The following is an 18865-nucleotide window of genomic DNA, read 5'->3' as shown; positions in this document are numbered from 1 at the left end:
ACTTTGTGGCTTCGTCCTTCTTTTTTTTGGGTATAATATTTTTTATTAATTTTAACATATAAATTATAAAATGTACCACAGACTTATCACTTATACAATCTTTTCGGACTTCCATCAGCACCTCTGATGATCCACCGTTTTAACCACTTCTTATGCATTTCTTAGCATTATATTGCCTTTACATCCCTTAACAAATCATCCATTTTTACAATACTTATCCATTTACAATCCCTTATCCATTTTACAATCCCTTATCCATTTTTACAATACTTCTAATAATACTCTTCACAAAACTTCTTGTAACCCTACAAATGTTGTCTGTTCTTCACAGTTACTTTTCAAATAGTACGTAAATTTACTCCAGTCGTCCGTGAATTTCTGGTCTCGCCAGTTTCGAATCCTTCCTGTTCGTTTATCTAATTCTGCATAGTCCATTAACTTCATCCTCCATTCTTCAATCGATGGTAACTCTTCTTGCTTCCTTTTTTGGGCCAATAATATTCTTGCTGCTGTTATTGCATATAAAAAGAGCTTTCATTCCTTTCTATTTATATCACTCCCCACAATGCCCAACAGAAATGATTCTGGTTTCTTTATAAATGTATATTTCAACATTTTTTTCAGCTCATTATATATCATCTCCCACCCAGAAGCATTTCACCTTTTTACATTCCCACCACATGTGATAAAATGTTCCCTCTTTTTCTTTACATTTCCAACATTTATTACTATATACATTTTCGCTAACTTAACAGGTGTAATATACCATCTATACATCATTTTCATCACATTTTCTTTTAGGGCATTGCATGCAGTAAATTTTAAACCTTCCTTCCATAATTTCACTCAATCACTCAACTGTATATTATACCCAAAATCTTTGGCCCAGTGAATCATAACCGACTTAACCTCTTCATCCTTCAAATGCCATTCAAGCAGCAATTTATACATTTTAGACAGAATTTTTGCATCATTACTTTGTGGCTTCGTCCTTCTAACTAACCACGAGGTGGGGGACTGGCCCCACTCATTTGCCACCTCCTCTTTCCTTTGTTTCCCTTAATGGCACATAACCCAGGCTATCTCCTCAACATAGGAAGCTAGCCTGGCTTAGATTTTAACATTTGCTGGATCCAGCCTACTTCCCCTCTCCCCTTGCTAGTTTCAGCCCCATCAGCAGCAGTAATGGTGAGAAGGCTTCCACAGGGACTACTAGAACCATTGAGGGGACCCGGGTGACTTTTTCTGCTAGCAGAAGCCCCGCTGGTCCAGAGGCTGAATTCTGATCTGACCTTGTGTTCTCCCAGGGCCAGCGCAAGACATTTTGGTGCACCCCCCTCCCCGCCAGGGAAGAAGGGGGGAGGAGAGAAAGATTGACATCTGCTGCCCCTATGGATCCTGCCGCCTGAAGCAGTCACCACACATTGTCTCATGAGTGGGCTGGCCCTGAGGCTCATCATGATGCCAAAAACACGACTCTATTCCTCCATTGAGGAAGGGACAGTGTTGGTGGAGAATACAGATTTTGGATGGTTGGCTAGTCCAGCCAAAATCTGTAGACCACCGGCTACATGAATGTGCGTCTGGCTCTCAGTCGACTCATGTGGGTGCCAACCCAGCAAGGAAACAGCAGCTTGTGGATCTTTCTTGCAGAATCCAGGCATAAGAGGCTTACAGACTTTGCTTCCTAAACATTCCTTTTACTTAGAATCATAGAATCATAGAGTTGGAAGAGACCACAAGGGCCATCGAGTCCAACCCCCTGCCAAGCAGGAAACACCATCAGAGCACTCCTGACATATGGTTGTCAAGCCTCTGCTTAAAGACCTCCAAGAAGGAGACTCCACCACACTCCTTGGCAGCAAATTCCACTGTCAAACAGCTCTTACTGTCAGGAAGTTCTTCCTAATGTTTAGGTGGAATCTTCTTTCTTGTAGTTTGGATCCATTGCTCCGTGTCCGCTTCTCTGGAGCAGCAGGAAACAACCTTTCTCCCTCCTCTATGTGACATCCTTTTATATATTTGAACATGGCTATCATGTCACCCCTTAACCTCCTCTTCTCCAGGCTAAACATGCCCAGCTCCCTTAGCCGTTCCTCATAAGGCATCGTTTCCAGGCCTTTGACCATTTTGGTTGCCCTCCTCTGGACACATTCCAGTTTGTCAGTGTCCTTCTTGAACTGTGGTGCCCAGAACTGGACACAGTACTCCAGGTGAGGTCTGACCAGAGCAGAATACAGTGGCACTATTACTTCCCTTGATCTAGATGCTATACTCCTATTGATGCAGCCCAGAATTGCATTGGCTTTTTTAGCTGCCGCGTCACACTGTTGGCTCATGTCAGGTTTGTGGTCAACCAAGACTCCTAGATCCTTTTCACATGTACTGCTCTCAAGCCAGGTGTCACCCATCTTGTATTTGTGCCTCTCATTTTTTTTGCCCAAGTGCAATACTTTACATTTCTCCCTGTTAAAATTCATCTTAACAGGGAGAAACTTAGTTATGCAATCACTTATTCTTCGCTTACAATAAATTATTAAGGGATCCGTCGCTTAAATCAAAACCATTCTGAATACCCTCTTAATGTTTCATGAGAGTCATTATCTGATTGCTGATGAGCCAAATTACTTCGAAGTGCCAAATATATTGAGTCTGGGTTGGGTGGGGAAATCAATGGGGTTTACCTTGTCACGTTGGCAAACAAAAGAAAATGCAACACAACCTTAGGGAATGCTTGTCACAGGCCCATAATCGTGTTTACAATTAAAGGCTTCTGCTTAGTGGAAGCATCACTTGTCAGTTCCCCTTCTCGCCTGCCTCTGCTCTCTTCACTGACCTATTTTTCATTTTCTTTTTGCTAAAGTTAGTGCAACCCCCTTTTTGGAGTCTCAAAGTATTATTAAATATTCAGCATCTATTGCAATCTCTCCCTCCACCCCTCCGGCTTTGGGTGACGTCCTAATTTTTGGAGTTTGAGAGCCCTGCCACTGGTTTCATTGTGGATTAGGCCTCACCCAGAATTTTAAACTGTTTCTTAAGTCCCCCATGAAGCTCATTCCTGCTATAGAAATTCCTTCCTCTTAACAGTGCTGCTCACAGACTCTTGTAGCGCTTAAAAACCTGAAAAAGTGGAAAGTGAGGAAAAAAGAATGTGTGAGCACACAGTGAGCGTCTGTCATAGTTCCTTTAACCCTCTTAAACTCCCAACACGGAAAGTGTTTTTTAAAATCTAGATCACAGAGCGGGGTGTCATATGTGTTTGTTCACATGTAATAAATCTGATGTATTCAGGTAGGAGCATAATAGACTGAAAATGATGGTAGCTGTCAGTTTGTGGGAGATTTGTATTGTTATATGTCTACCTCCCCCCCCAAAAAAAACCTGGAAATTAATAAATGGTAGGATTTTGATTATTTGGGATTTGAAGGGAAGCGGGTGGCGCTGTGGTCTAAACCACAGAGCCTAGGACTTGCCGATCAGAAGGTCGGCGGTTCGAATCCCCACAATGGGGTGAGCTCCCGTTGCTCGGTCCCTGCTCCTGCCAACCTAGCAGTTCAAAAGCACGTCAAAGTGCAAGTAGATAAATAGGGAAGGTAAATGGCATTTCTGGCGGGAAGGTAAATGGCATTTCTGGGTGCTGCTCTGGTTCTCCAGAAGTGGCTTAGTCATGCTGGCCGCATGATCTGGAAAAACTGTCTGCGGACAAACGCCGGCTACCTCGGCCAGTAAAGCGAGATGAGCACCGCAACCCCAGTCATTTCTGAGTGGACTTAATTGTCAGGGGTCCCTTTACCTTTTATACAGGCTGCAGAGGGCTAGCCCATGCAAAACTTCTGGGACCAGTAAGAAACATTATAGGGACATTGGCAATGCAAGAAAACTGTCCTTCCCCCCTGCTCTGAAGTGTGAACAGAGATGGGGGATTTGGAAGGTTGCCCAGAGTAAGGCATGATGTCCCAAGAGTTTGGGACCTTTGGCATGAGGCTTGGCATATCTGAACCTCATAGCAACATTTGACCGTTTGGACCAGTCGTATGCAGTAATGAAAATGGTTCAGATCCAAGCCCATAGATAGCCACAACTGTCCATTTTGTTTCCAGAAAGCAGTGACCTTGAATTTTGATTTTGTGGAAGAGGGAGCTGAAGAATAGGAGACGGAATGTGTTCAATCAGAATTAAGTTTACGTATTTTGTACCTTTGCCTCATGTGAGCCTCATTCTTACTTGGAACGGAATGTGTGTTCTTCTGCCAGCATTTATGCTCCAAGAGTTTACCTTGCATAAATATCTTGGAAAGGCTTAAATGCCGCCTAGAAGGAAAGGGGATTGGATGCAGTATTGGCTCTGACAATGTTTCATAAATCATCATAATCTTCATGTGCACAACTCATCTGCTAAAAATACTGCCTGTGAGGCTGGGTGAAGTGGATGTGGCGCTTATACGTGCCGTGCATAATCTGCTGTGATTATCTCATTTACAGTTGCTGAGTTGTGGCAGAAGTCTGGAGGAAAGGCCTGGCAGCTAATAGAACCTGTGGATGGATTTCATCCTAACCAGGTAAGTAGCAGAGAAAGGCGGTGGGTAGGAATAGGAGGCAAAAGGCACAATAATGAGAAATGTGTGTTCTCAAGGGAAATGGGGGGGGAGGGTCCTCAAGGGCATTCTGGATGTACCACAATCTCTTTCTGTCTTCAGACAAAGGAACTCTTATTTGGCTTCTCCCACATTCCTGGGTTGACTTCATCAAGCCCATCTTTCAACATCACCTTTACACTGAAGATAACGCCTCTCTACCACAGCATTTGACATTCTACATTAGAACCCATTTGACTATTTTTTCTAAATGGATTTCTGTCAGGATGCTGTCAGTGACTCCCGGCTGGTGGCCCAGGAAAGTATAAAGACAAAGAAAAGTTTCATACTGTCCTTTTTTACTTCAGTCTTTCCAGAGAGAGGCTATAGAACCCAGCTTCTTGGATAATGGTGTTGTCCTGAGTGGATCTCCACCCCCTGTATCTCCCTCATTCGTCATCCTCATCATCTCCTCCACGGGTGCTGCTACGTGCCTTCTGTCTTTGAGCTCTTTGCTCTCCTACTTTTAAGGCTCACCAGGTTCTGGGAGATGGAGGGTCTGGAATGCTTTTGAATGACATGTCAGTCAGCTACTCTGGCTCTCCCACAATTTCCCAACTTTCCCCCTCATCTGCCTCTGAGCTGTGACCTCCCTCAAAGCCCTGTTGTACAATTCAAAGTGTTGGTGCTGACCTTTAAAGCCCTAAACGGCCTCAGTCCAGTATACCTGAAGGAGCATCTCCACCCCCATCGTTCTGCCCAGAGGCTGAGGTCCAGCGCTGAGGGCCTTCTGGCGGTTCCCTCACTGCAAGAAGCAGAGGGCCTTCTCGGTAGTGGCACCCGCCCTGTGGAACGCCCTCCCACCAGATGTCAAAGAGATAAACAACTACCTGACATTTAGAAGACATCTGAAGGCAGCCCTGTTCAGGGAGGTTTTTAATGTGTGACATTTTAATGTATTTTTAATCCTTGTTGGAAGCCACCCAGAGTGGCTGGGGAAACCCAGCCAGATGTGCGGAGTACAAATAATATACTATTATTGTTGTTGTTGTTGTTGTTGTTGTTGTTGTTGTTGTTGTCGTCATCTATACTGTCTTCCTCTTCCTCCTCCCTGGAAGGGTCAGGATGGGGAGGTGGTCTCTACCACTCCTCCTCTGCCCAGTCCCCTCGTAATTTTTATACTGTCTTTTTGAATTGGCATAACCCTGCCCAGACCCAGACCTTATGGATGGGTGAGAATCCTAGGTGGTTATGATGACAATAATATGACCTCTTGTCAGGGACTGGCTGGATGACCGGAGGCGGGAGGAGCACCAGCCGGCCAACCTCCTGGGGAAGCCTCAGAGGAGGAAGGTTAAGAGCCTGGGGGGGTGGACACTGAAGACAGAGCAGGGGTGCCAACTTGAATAAAATATTGGGGAGGCAGGTAAGCCCCGCCCTGCATGATCACATGACATGGCACACGGACAACATTTGAATGGCAGTGCTCATCAACTTGGGGGGGGGGGTGGTACTATTGAGCAGAGGATGGTTGTCTGCTGAAAAAGCAACAGGTGTGAGTGAGAGGGAAAAGCCAAGAGCAGAAAGCAGTTCAGACTCTGCACATGAAGCTTCCCAGCAGCTTGCCTGTCCTACTGTTAGGCTCCCGTCCTCCCTTATCTCCAAGAACATGAAGAGCTATGCATGTGGCAGAACAATGAGCAAGGGCTCCCTCCCGCCATAGTTGATGCCTATGTGGGCAACTTCTGGAGGAGGAGGGGACTGAGCAGAAGTGGGAAGCAGGAACTTCCTGGCAGGTGTCATATGGAAGCTGGTCCGGCCTTGAGGCTTCTGTTTGCTGTTTTCTTGAATAAAGAATTAAATTCCCTGTCCGTCTCTGCTTTAGAGTGATGACCTGCATCTGAACTAGCCCTGACACTTCTGTGCCCCATAATCTTCCCCACATCCATTTTTGCATTTTAAATTTCCTGTCTGATATTTCTGCTTGGATGTTTCACACTGCCTCAAGCTCACTGTGTCCCAGGCTGGTGCTCTTCTCTTTCCCAGCAAGCCTCTTCAGTATTCATTTATAACATCGCCATTCACCATATTAAACAAGCACACAACCTTGGCTTTATATTTGACCCCCTTTCTCATTTGCTTCCTATATTCAATCTGTCGCTAAGTCAGGTTGCGTCTCCTCTTACAGGATCGCAAAGACATAACCCTCCCTCTCTTGACACAAAATTTTAGTCAACGTTCTGATCACCGCCTGCCTTAATGACTTCTCCTCTCTGGCCTTCCTTTGCTGCATCTCAGCCCCCTCATCTCTCCCTGGAATTTGCTGCCAAAGTAATTTGCTCTGACTACGCAGCACCCTTCCTTAACCTCCTGAATTGGCTCCTTGCCTCTGCCAGATTCAGCACAAAACCTGCGCTGTTACCTGCTAAGCCCTCCCTGACCTTGCCCTCATTCATTTCTCTCTTCTTGTACTCCAACAGATCCTTGCCCAAGACTATTGCTCCTCTAGCTCCGCCACCCTCAGTGATCTCGAGGTATTATATCCAGTTAGTAGTAGTAGTAGTAATAATAATTTATTATTTATACCCCACCCATCTGGCTAGGTTTCTTCAGCCACTCTGGGCGGCTTCCAACGGAATATTAAAATACAATAACCTATTAAACATTAAAAGCTTCCCTAAACAGGACTGCCTTCAGATGTCTTCTAAAAGTCTGGTAGTTGTTCTTCTCTTTGACATCTGGTGGGAGGGCGTTCCACAGGGCGGGTGCCACCACTGAGAAGGCCCCCTGCCTGGTTCCCTGTAACTTGGTTTCTTGCAGTGTCCCCCTGCTCTTTTATCCAATGGAATCTTAACGATAGAGGGACAGAAATCAAGGCAATATTTGAGGATATTCTTTTCTCCTTCACCCCACCAAAATCTGCTCCAGAAGGTTAGCAGGCTTCTGGAATAGTATGGGAAATGGGTGATCTCTATTTTTGATCCACTGACTGAAAGCTCTGCAAGTTCATACCTAAGTTTTCCTGCTCCCTCAGTCACTTCCGCCCTTTTCTCTCTTGCTGCTGCTTAAACCTGGTGCTCTCTCGTAGAACACCTTCACAATACCACCTCTTACATTGTTCAAACCCCTCCTCAAAACTCCCTTTCCGTTAAACATTTAGCACATTAGTCCTCAGTCCCTACTGAAACCTCAGCATATTTGTAAATACACTGAACACAGATACCGTTCTTTGGTGGGTTTTGTCTCATTTGCATATGTGTTCCTATTCCATATAGACAGTCAATACCACTTTAATTGTCATACCCTTCAAAAGAATACAGAAAGAATGCTGAATTTTTTTAAAAAATATTCTTAGTAATAACTATTAAACTAATAGAAGTCCGTTTAATAAATATATCGTACGCCTGTTACAAGCGTGCTCTGCTGGGGATTCAGTCAATAAAAGTATTCATCCAATTCCTTTAATAAGATTATATTTTAAAAGTTATGTGGAAAGACGTGGGCTACAATTTGGAAACAAACTTTCTTCCAGCATTTCTCCCATATTTACCTAGTGGTGTGGGAGCCATTTCCCTGTGGGATCTTCCCACAAGTGTTCAGATTCAGGAACACCGTGCAGGTGGAGTTCCTTTCCCACTTAACTGAGGCCAGTGTTCTTCGCCAACCAACAGTTGGATAAAGAATAAGTAAATATCAACAAAATATTCAATCGTCTATCTCCTTTATCTTGGCTGCAACCATTTCTCTGTCTCTCTCCTTTTCCATCTCTGCTTTTCCTTTGGTATGAAGGAACCCATTATTTCATTTTGTATATGACTATACACACCTGTTGGACGTGGGTGGCGCTGTGGTCTAAACCACAGAGCCTAGGGCTTGCCGATCGGAAGGTCGGCGGTTTGAATCCCCGTCATGGGGTGAGCTCCCATTGTTCGGTCCCAGCTCCTGCCCACCTAGCAGTTCAAAAGCACGTCAAAGTGCAAGTAGATAAATAGGTACTGCTCTGGCGGGAAGGTAAACGGTGTTTCCGTGCGCTGCTCTGGTTCACCAGAAGCGGCTTAGTCATGCTGGCCACACGACCCAGAAGCTGTACGCCGGCTCCCTCGGCCAATAAAGCGAGATGAGCGCCACAACCCCAGAGTCGTCCGCAACTGGACCTAACGGTCAGGGGTACCTTTACATTTATACACACCCGTTACGTCCAATTGATGGCCCTGAGAAATAAGACCCTCCCTGGAGCCCATCAGTTAGGGTGGAAAAAGCCCCCTAAATGGCCGGAGATGCAGTGGGGCTTTGTTTAGGCTGCTCAGCCTCCTCTCCTAACAGCTAATGTGTGGGGTGGCGCAGCAGCAGCATGTTCCTCCAGTGCTTCAGTTCTAGTTGTGGATATATTTGGATTCTGTATTTTTGGTATGGATTGAAGGGAGAGCGGCAAAGAGGGCGTTTAGAGAGTGCTCCCCACTTTACGTGATTTCAGGGGCCCGGAATGTAACCCCCATGAAATTAGTGCCTGCACACAATGTATATGCAATTGGAACAATGTATGATTGGTTATTATTGCTATTGGGAGGGAGAAAGCAAGACTCACATAAGTGGTTCCTGTATTCCGATACGTGACATGAGATCCCACTTTGTGCAAGCAGCTCCGTCTCGGCTCACAGTAAGTGTGAAAGAGTCGTCTGTGTCAGAAGAAATAAATGGCTTGTGCGCTGATGCCATTTAAAGTTGAGTGAAATTTTCAGAACCACTTGGCATCTGGGAGAAAATAAACCTGCTGTTCAGTAAATTATGCCTAGAAATCCCATTCTTAATACTGTCCTTTGATGGATTGCTTTTAGATATGGGACTTATTTGCAAGATTGTACAGCCTTCTCCCCCCAGCCCACCTGTTGGGTTGGGTTTTTTTTTTTTACAAAATAAATATTTCCCTTTTTTTAATAGCCTCATCCTTTTCTTCCTTAACCCTCAAATCTAAGCTGCGGGGAGGCTGAGTAACTGAGCAGCTTCAAGGGCAGTTCTGGCTTTGAGGGCTTGATTGCCGACACAGCCATGCATTTCAGCGCAACCGAATAAAGCAAAATGTTTATATGCTTCAGAAAGCTCTAAGGCAATACACCCGGCTCAAGCAGACCAGTCTGAGTTTATTCTGAGAATCATAATCACTTTATAAGGATAGGAGAACACAGCTGGAGGGCCACTGGACCCTTTCCTTCCAAATGACAAAATGTATTTGTCAGAAAACCCCGACGCTGGAAAAATTCATGCGTTGATTTACATATTTTAAAAGACTGAGCTGAAAAGAAGCACTCATCTAACTCTGTGAACCTGGAAAAGCATTTAATTAGTCATATAGGCAGCTCTATGGTAGGGCGGAAATGGAGCTAGCAGCATTTCAGTTTAACTTGGGAAGGGAAAGTAAGAATTACGTAGAGGGTGAAGTTTCTGTTGACATGTTAGCACATTTTTAAATAAAATTGTGCTGTGAATTTCAGTTGTCCTTCTTTTGTTGTTAACTGTTTGATCACTGAGCACCTCAGGTTGCCACACCAGAGCTTATCCCATGGGTAGGCAACCTAAGGCCCGGGGCCGGATCCGGCCCAATCGCCTTCTAAATCCAGCCCACGGATGGTCCGGGAATCAGCGTGTTTTTACATAAGTAGAATGTGTGCTTTTATTTAAAATGCATCTCTGAGTTATTTGTGGGGCATAGGAATTTGTTCATCCCCCCCCCCCAAAAAAAAATATAGTCCAGCTCCCCACAAGGTCTGAGGGACAGTGGACTGGCCCCCTGCTGAAAGTTTGCTGGCCCCTGGTTAATAATAATAATAATAATAATAATAATTTATTATTTATACCCCGCCCATCTGGCTGAGTTTCCCCAGCCACTCTGGGTGGCTCCCAATCAAGTGTTAAAAATAGTACAGCGTTACATATTAAAAACCTCCCTGAACAGGGCTGCCTTAAGATGTCTTCTGAATGTCAGGTAATTATTTATCTCTTTGACATCTGATGGGAGGTTGCTTGAGGGAAATCACCTTCATGAAAGCATCTTCTTTATACTTTGAGCCACCCAAACTGCTACATTTGTTGAGTAGCTGGAAGCCAAGATTAACCAAATTAACATAAATTGGTCTCTTTCCCTATTCATAGAGTAGAATCCTATATGTGTTTACTAACAGGTAAGTTCCTTTGGACTTACTCTCAGGTAAACATGTTTGTAATTGCAGTCTTAAGCGGTGAGGCTAAATCTGCTAAGGCAAAAATAGCTATTTGTGATGTATATTTTTCAAATACAGGAAAGGGAGATGTTTATTTACCAATGGTGGAAAAGAGATTGAAATACCATGTAGTCCATTTAATGTGACTTTTCCACCTACACAGGGGACAATGCAACCGTGAGATAAAATTATATTTTCCTATTAAACAATAATTGATTTTGCTAGAATTATACCTGTTTAGTGGTTACTTATAGCTCCCAAACAAATGCACCTGCGACAAAATTAGCACTCCTCATAAAGAAAAGATGCACATATGTTGGTTTTGCCTGCTGCCACAAAAATCTCCTGGAGTTTAAGACATGAAATCTGTTTAAGATCACTAAAAACTATGTGTTAAAGGTACATTTTACAGTTTCTGTGTGTCATTGATGTAGGCTGGCCTTATTAATTTTAGTCACATAGTCGTTGAAGTCCCAGCGAAATTCTGAGATGAAAGTAGATCAACCTTAATATAGCAAAAATGAAAGGTTAAAATTGTGGGTCAAACGCATCAGGTAAAAACATACATTAGCTAGATAGGAGAGTCTGTTGTAAAAGGCATGCTAGGCGGCAGGGACTACTTTTCCTTTCAAACCAATTTTGCACTCCGAATGCACTAAAAACTTGGTTTGCGTTGTTCCTGTATTAGCCAAACAAATCTAAGGAAACAGGCATTTGGTAAACATAAGATTCACTGAGCAATGTGCAGCCCATAATGTTATAGTTACAGAAATCTCCATGAACCAGGGACTGTTAAGTATTAAATTTCATGGCCATGTTAGTGGTACCAAGTTTTGTTTTTCCTGGGCACATTTTTGTGCCACAACTAGCAGCTTACCATATTTTTCGCTCCATAGGGCGCACCTAGTTTTTAGAGGGGGAAATCAAGAAAAAAAAATCTTATTCCCCCCCCCCCCCGCCCCAAAGAGCAGCGTACAGGCTGCGCACAACCTCTCCCTGCCGGAGGGGTTCTGCGCGGCTATGGCACAAGCCAAGACAGTGAGTGGGATGGATCCCGCTCGCTGTTTTGGCTTCCTCTTTAGCCTGCCGGAGGGGTTGCGCGCGGCTATCCGGGACGCGGGTGGCGCTGTGGGTAAAACCACAGCACCTAGGGCTTGCCGATCGTATGGTCGGCGGTTCGAATCCCCACGGCGGGGTGAGCTCCCGTCTTTTGGTCCCAGCTCCTGCCCACCTAGCAGTTTGAAAGCACCCTAAGTGCAAGTAGATAAATAGGTACCGCTTAATAGCGGGAAGGTAAACAGCGTTTCCGTGTGCTGCACTTGGTGCCGGCTCGCCAGAGCAGCTTCGTCACGCTGGCCACGTGACCCGGGAGTGTCTCCGGACAGCGCTGGCCCCCGGCCTCTTAAGTGAGATGGGCGCACAACCCTAGAGTCGGACACAACTGGCTCGTACGGGCAGGGGTACCTTTTAATGGCACAAGCCAAGACAGTGAGCGGGATCCATCCCACTCGCTGTCTTGGCTTGTGCCATAGCTGCGCGCAACCCCTCTGGCAGGGAGAGGCTGTGTGGGGCTAAAGAAGCCATAGCCGCGTGCAGCCTCTCCCTGCCGGTGGGGCTGCGCACAGCTATCCCTGATGCCTTCCGAGTGCAGCGCAAGTTCCCGCTGTGCTCCTCAGGCTTTGGGTTCCTTTTGCTGAAGCCAGGAGAGCAAGATTCTGCTGGCTTCAGCAAAAGGAACCTGAAACCTCCAGAATGCAGCGGGAACTCGCACTGTGCTCCGAAGGCTTCAGGGGGCTATCCCTGAAGCCTGGAGAGCGAGAGGGGTCGGTGCGCACCAACGCCTCTCTCTCTCCAGGCTTCAGCGAAAGCAATGTGAAGCCTCCGGAGCGCGGAGGGAGCACTCCCTCCGCGCTTTGGAGGCTTTGCGTTGCTATCGCTGAAGCCAAGGAGCCTGCATTCGCTCCATAGGATGCGCACACGTTTCCCCTTCATTTTTGGAGGGGGAAAAGTGTGCACTATAGAGCGAAAAATACGGTAAATGTGCCCAAATATAGCACATGAAGCTCTTCCTTGCAAGGGACAAAAGTGATGTACTAACTTGCCCCTTTGTTTTGACTGCTTCCAGGTTGCTTCTGCCCTTGGAGCAAGAATCATCTGGAAGAAGATACTTCGTGAATGGCCTCATGTTCTTGGAAAAGAAAATCCTTCCAATGATGAGATTGTAGCAGTGTTCAAAGATCAAGGCGGCCACTGATTTCAGCATGCTAAATACATTGGCGTTTCACCATTCAGAATAAAGAACACCTTTCCCTACAAAGCAAGCTAACCTCTGGGGTATTGGAACATAAAAGGTTGATGGATGCAAATAGTTCTTTATCATCTATCTGGCAGCCGAATGCATCATTGGTAAAATTTTACTTATGTATAGATGTGGAATCTCATAGGAGACTGCTTGGCAGGGGGTTGGACTCGATGGCCCTTGTGGTCTCTTCCAACTCTATGATTCTATGATTCTATGCTTTTAGGCAAGGTTTTTCACCCGTTTGTCCCATCAATCTACCAAGCCTCTTCAGGTCAATTTGTTTCTGATACACATTAAATCTAATTGGAATTCTCTATTTATAGTGTATTTTATATTCAAAAATTCTGCTATTGATTTTTTCTTCTTCATTTGAATAAAGCATCTGGATGGGTCACTAAAATGAATATTTGCCCTTCTTTTATTTTCTACGAGCTCATATCACATGGAACTGCTTCTTAAAGGACCCGCAATGTAAAGCTGTGCTCACTGAGTTTCTTTGGCTAAATTTCCTTTGATGTCAACTGTTTTGTTTTTTTTAAATACTACTGCTGAACCATTGTCAAAGTTCACATAATATTTTAAGATAATTTGCTGGCTTTTTTTTTCTCCATTTGAGAATACCTCTGAATTTGTAATTGCTTTGGGTACTTTTAGTTTTATCTTTATTTGCTTGCTGAACTGCTTCTTTGTATAAACTCCTTCCTTTGCTTACTGTTTAATTTACAGTCTTTCCATATTCACAGTGAATATATGTGATTTCCATATTCCCCTAATTTTCATTTAAGAGATCCTCAAGTATACTATTAACTTTCATATCCAATTTCTGGTCTGTATTCTCCAGCTGTATTCTCCTGATCTTCAACTTCATCCTTAATTAATTGTACATTAACTGAAGGTAAAATCCCAGTCACAGAATGAAGCAACAATATTAATACTTCCAGAACCAGGCAAAGAGCTATCTTTACTCATATTTTATGTTCCTGTATCATTACTGAACTGCAACTATGTTTTTTGTAATCATATTAGGTTTAAGCTTTGATCATGTGGTGCAAATATGGTTAAATAAGGATTTCTTAAAAGAACAGTGTGTAATATTTGGAGAATGGTAAATGCTAAAGATTATGTAAATTGGAAAAGGCTGGTTTCAACCATTATTTATATAGATTTGGAAAGCTTTTAACAAAATGGAATGGCTTTACTTCATGTTTTATAGACATTTGGGGTTGGAGGTAAATGTATAATTTGATCTAGTTAATATATAATTCAGCTATGCATTTTTTAGTGAATGAAGAGTATCCCCTGAATTTCATTTAGAAAAGTAGCAGATAAGGACGCCTGCTTTAGCCTTATCTTTTTAATTTACAAGCAAGAAAAATCTAATCTTATATAAAGTGCCCAAAGGAGTTACTAGGAACAAAAAGCTGTCTTGGGTGAGACGGGGAAATAACTGGATAAGCCATGGGGCACAGGGCTGGAGAAAAGTCTATTACGTGTTTCTTTTATTCAGGGCTGATTAAAAACTCCCAATATGCTGGGTTATGTCCATCCAACTAGGAAACTTAATTTCTTCCTTTCCTTTCTGTGTGAATCCATGAGACCTTAAACTTTGTTCATAAGATTAGTACAACAGATTAAGTAAAGTATGTAAGTAGAAATACATTGAATAACAGGCAGAAGGAATCATGAGCTGTTAGCTTTATTTTAGAAATAAAGTATAAATGCATAACTAACAAAATATCCTTAAAATTCATGGGGATAAAGATTATCACGTATATTATATGGCACAGCACATGCCTGCAAAGGTTTTACAGTTTAGTGCTATTTCATGAAGTTTTGGAATAGGGATTATTTATGAAAGACTTGTGGATAAATTTCCTAATCAATTCCTTACTGAAATAACAGTCAATTTTTAAAAAGTAAATCCATCATACTCAGGATTTTATGCATATTCAAATTGGAATTAATTCAAACATGTTGTCACTTTCCCCTTTGAATTGCTTCTAAGACTCATCAGCATCTGTCTGAGCTTGTATACATATATAAAGTTAAATCAGTAGGATGCGAGTTCCATTATTGTCGTGTTAAAGGTCTTAATCAAATGCTATTTGCCTCACATGCAGCTGGCTGGTTTTTGTTTTTTAAAAATGAATGCAGTGCTATTCATTATAGCTGAAATTGTTTGCTGAATTAATTTGCTTTCTTCTGAATTGACCAGGAAGTGATTTGCCACTTCATCATCCTGTTTTCCAATAATGTTCTCGACTAGAGTCTTGCTGCTTTTCCAAGGCTGCAACATTATTGGGGAGGACCCAGCTGTCATCTCCAGAATATTTGGCCCCCTCTTCTTCCCAAGGTCTGCTCAGTATATTTAGTGAGGTGAGGCTTGCTGCAAATGTGTCACATATACCTATGACCATGCTGTGCTGAACATACACAATCTCATCTGATACTGTAAACTAAGCAGATCTCAGTTAGCAAACACCACTTCCTTGCTGATATATTTTTTATTTTACTCTTGTAGCTATTTACTTCCGTTTCTTCTTTCACACAGTTTATTTGCAACACATTCTACTTACTCTACTTTTTCGTGTACTCTTACAAATCTATAACTGTTCTTCCTTACATAACAAATTGCTTACTAACTTGTTCTAAAAGTTTCACCAGCATAAATCAGCACTGGGTTCCTATGAAGTGCATTCACAAAACCCATCTGAGTGTAACACTGCAGCCAGAATAGAATCATATTGGGCATCATTTTGGGAAAGGCTTATTAGTCTAGATTTTCAGTTCTGTGCTCTGGAACCAAACCCACATTTTTTCAGCATTGTAAGACAACCTTATTGGCAGGCACTCCCTTTTGATACATTTAAGGGTTTTTTATGGGGGAGAGTTCAAAAACATCAGAAAAAGTAGGTATTTAAAGTGATAATACAAAATATGCTGTAGGGAGGGGGAAATGTTAGTGTTCAACTTGAAGCCATAGCAATTTAGAGGAAGTACCCCATTGCTGCTATCTAAAAATGCATGCAGCAGTAATATAGCATTGTGACACCCAGTGGAAAGCATTTGTGATCCCTGCGCATTTGCTGTTTAAGTGAGCAGCCTTAACATTGTGCTCAGCAGCTGAAGTTGGTTTCTCAGAAATATTACTTTGCATATTGCAACTCTGCAGCAGCTAAATGAAATTCATCTTACCCTCCTAGTGCTCAGATCAGTGAAAGTTTTTAATTCATTCAAACTAGGAAATGCATGAAAATGGCTAGATATATAAGAGTAAATAAAGGTTTGTTTTTTAAAGCAGCTTCCAGAAAACTACATACATGTTTTCTAAGAAAATGTGCAATGTACTTCATAATTGATCGTAGCTGTAAACCATACACCATTTTTTTCTTTTTAACCTCATTATTTCTATTGGGTTCTATGACTATTCTATGGTGTTCTTGAGACAGGCACTTTTTGCAAGTGCCAAGTATTCGGAACACTAAACACAATGGGGTGTTTTACTCTTTAACTTCCTAATTAGGTGAAAAACACCTTTATAAATAAATCATTGAAGTTCCTGCTTCAGCTTCCCACTAAAGCTAAACAACTTTTGAGACATCCCCTTCTTAGGAGAAACATGCACACTGATAAAGCTCTAAGTTTTTTTCCCTCCTGTGCTGATTTTTTTCAGTTCTTGAAATAAACTGAGCTCTGATCAATTAAAATAAACTGGTACTTTAATTGTGTACTGCACTACATATTTCAAGAAATATTATATATAAAAAGTATTTAGCACAGCCAAATAGAGCTTAAAAACACAGCTACTACCATACTCCAATCCTAGAAGAGTTAGAACTCTGAGTGCAGCAAGGAGCCTAATATAACACCACCTCTCCTTCCAGATTTTAAAGCATGAAGTGTAATGAATAATCCCAAGGGACCTCATAAAAAAAGTCTACATTAAGAGCACAGCATGCGGCTTGAAGCAAGCTCCCATGAGAAATCTTCCCTGCAGCTCAAGGTTTCCCAATAGGCACATAGCAAGCATCAGGCTGCCACATGCGAAGGTCAATAAGAACTTGGTTGAGTTTTTGCATCCACAGATTACGCTCTTCTTTAGTATCAGCCGATAACCAGTTCCTTTAAAAAAATGAAATGAAATAGTAAGCATTAATATTGACCTATAGGCCTTTCTCATACAAGGATAAAGTGGGACGGTTTCATTACTATATACATTATTCTCTAGAAGTACCTTATAACCCTGCAATAAGATCCAAACCAATAGTACAGTGGTACCTCGGGTTAAGAACTTAATTCGTTCCTGAGGTCTGTCCTTAACCTGAAACTGTTCTTAACCTGAAGCCCCACTTTAGCTAATGGGGCCTCCTGCTGCCGCTGCACGGTTTCTGTTCTCATCCTGAAGCAAAGTTCTTAAGCAGAGGTAATATTTCTGGGTTAGCGGAGTCTGTAACCTGAAACGTATGTAACCTGAAGCATATGTAACCCAAGGTACCACTGTAATAGCAGAATTCCCAAATCAGCCTCATGACAGGATGAAGAATGCAGATATTATACCTGTTGTCCAAGTAAAGGAATCCAAATTTAATTGGAAATGAAGAAGTAATACGCCCTGATCTTAGGAAAATAGTAAACTTAGGCCAGCCTCCCCTAAGCTGGTGCCTTCCAATGCCCATCGGCCCTAGAAAGCATGGCCCAATGGTCAAGGATGGCAGGAGGGCACTGGGTTTGGGAAGGCTGCCCTAAGGCATTGTTGATCGTTAGCTTGCCACAATCAGTGCTGCACAAAGCATAATAGCAGGGGCCCAACATCTTCTGCAAGACCAAGACACCCACGTTATGGGATATGGTTGCACTAAAATAAAGTGGTTTAATATTTAAGGTGTTTCAAGACTTGGCTTTGCACCAACAGACTAACATTACTACCCACCCAGAAAAGATTAAAATCAAGCAACGTAACTTACTTGGTAACACAGAGTGTGTCTTTGCATTGACTGACTAGTGTTTCCTTGTCATCCTCTCTCTGAGGCCTAACCGTAATGAGCTCAAAAGTGTTCGGCCGAGCACAGAACTCTCTGTTAGCTGGTTCGATCTGACGATTAGTGCAGTTCGCCAGGTTTATTGAACCCATTGGATGCTGAAAGGAAAAGGGAAAAAAAACCCCAAGTGTTCACAACACAGAGAAATAAGGAATTTAAATATAGCATTTCAGTCTCCGCCCCAATGTGGAGGATTTAATTCCTGACAGGGTGCCCATAGCTGCCTCCGAAAGCTGCACAGGAAGATGTGATGTCATTCACACCACTTAGTCTTTTTAACAAATGTTATAGAGTAGTAGGTCTAGCCACAAAGCAATGCTGCTACAGCAACACATGGGTGCACCCTGAATTACAGCAGCTGAAGTAAAGCCTGACAAAAAGATCTCAATGTTGCAGAAATTCAGGCTACAACAAAATCTAGACAGCCTCTAGCTTAAGTACTTTTTAGCACAATAATTACCTTTCGTTTTTCGTCATCTGGGTAAGTCCAGTAGGAGATGCAGTTTCCAGAAAGAGCGCACCAGCGCCGATGCCAGGCCCCAAAGCCACTAACATCTTCGAACATAGTCTGGAGAGAGAAAGATTGCTGAACACCAAGGCTATTCCGACACATTTCTTCACAAGTTAAGTCCAACAGGTTTCCTTGAATTTTTAGCAACTGAAAACACTGCAGCTCCTGTTGCCACTTTTCTCTGCCCATCCATATACATCTCAGCAAGTATGCCCACTCCAACTC

The 18865-nt window shown here is 43.0% G+C and overlaps 2 protein-coding genes across 4 annotated transcripts in view; one reads left to right on the top strand and one right to left on the bottom strand.

Annotated features, from left to right (window-relative positions):
* Nucleotides 1–13404, top strand: part of AOAH (acyloxyacyl hydrolase) — a 92519-nt gene extending 79115 nt beyond the window's left edge. Inside the window, exons 21-23 of the mRNA XM_083468820.1 lie at nt 4482–4558; nt 12914–13250; nt 13314–13404. Coding sequence (XP_083324946.1) covers nt 4482–4558; nt 12914–13042 — 206 coding nt within the window. The 3' untranslated portion in view covers nt 13043–13250; nt 13314–13404. The remainder of the gene's footprint in view (nt 1–4481; nt 4559–12913; nt 13251–13313) is intronic.
* A 1366-nt stretch (nt 13405–14770) lies between these two features.
* ANLN (anillin, actin binding protein) overlaps nt 14771–18865 on the bottom strand; it is a 37556-nt gene continuing 33461 nt past the window's right edge. For all 3 annotated transcript variants that reach the window (XM_083468773.1, XM_083468772.1, XM_083468771.1), the window contains 3 exons: nt 18590–18697; nt 18055–18227; nt 14771–17212 (listed from right to left, as the gene is read on the bottom strand). In XM_083468773.1, coding sequence (XP_083324899.1) covers nt 17089–17212; nt 18055–18227; nt 18590–18697 — 405 coding nt within the window. In that variant the 3' untranslated portion in view covers nt 14771–17088. The remainder of the gene's footprint in view (nt 17213–18054; nt 18228–18589; nt 18698–18865) is intronic.

This window comes from Podarcis liolepis (genome assembly GCF_965112155.1).
Source record: "Podarcis liolepis genome assembly, chromosome: 12".
Taxonomy (NCBI): Eukaryota; Metazoa; Chordata; class Lepidosauria; order Squamata; family Lacertidae; genus Podarcis; species Podarcis liolepis.
Note: the sequence above shows the minus strand (reverse complement) of the source record. Positions and strands in the feature narration are given on the sequence as shown.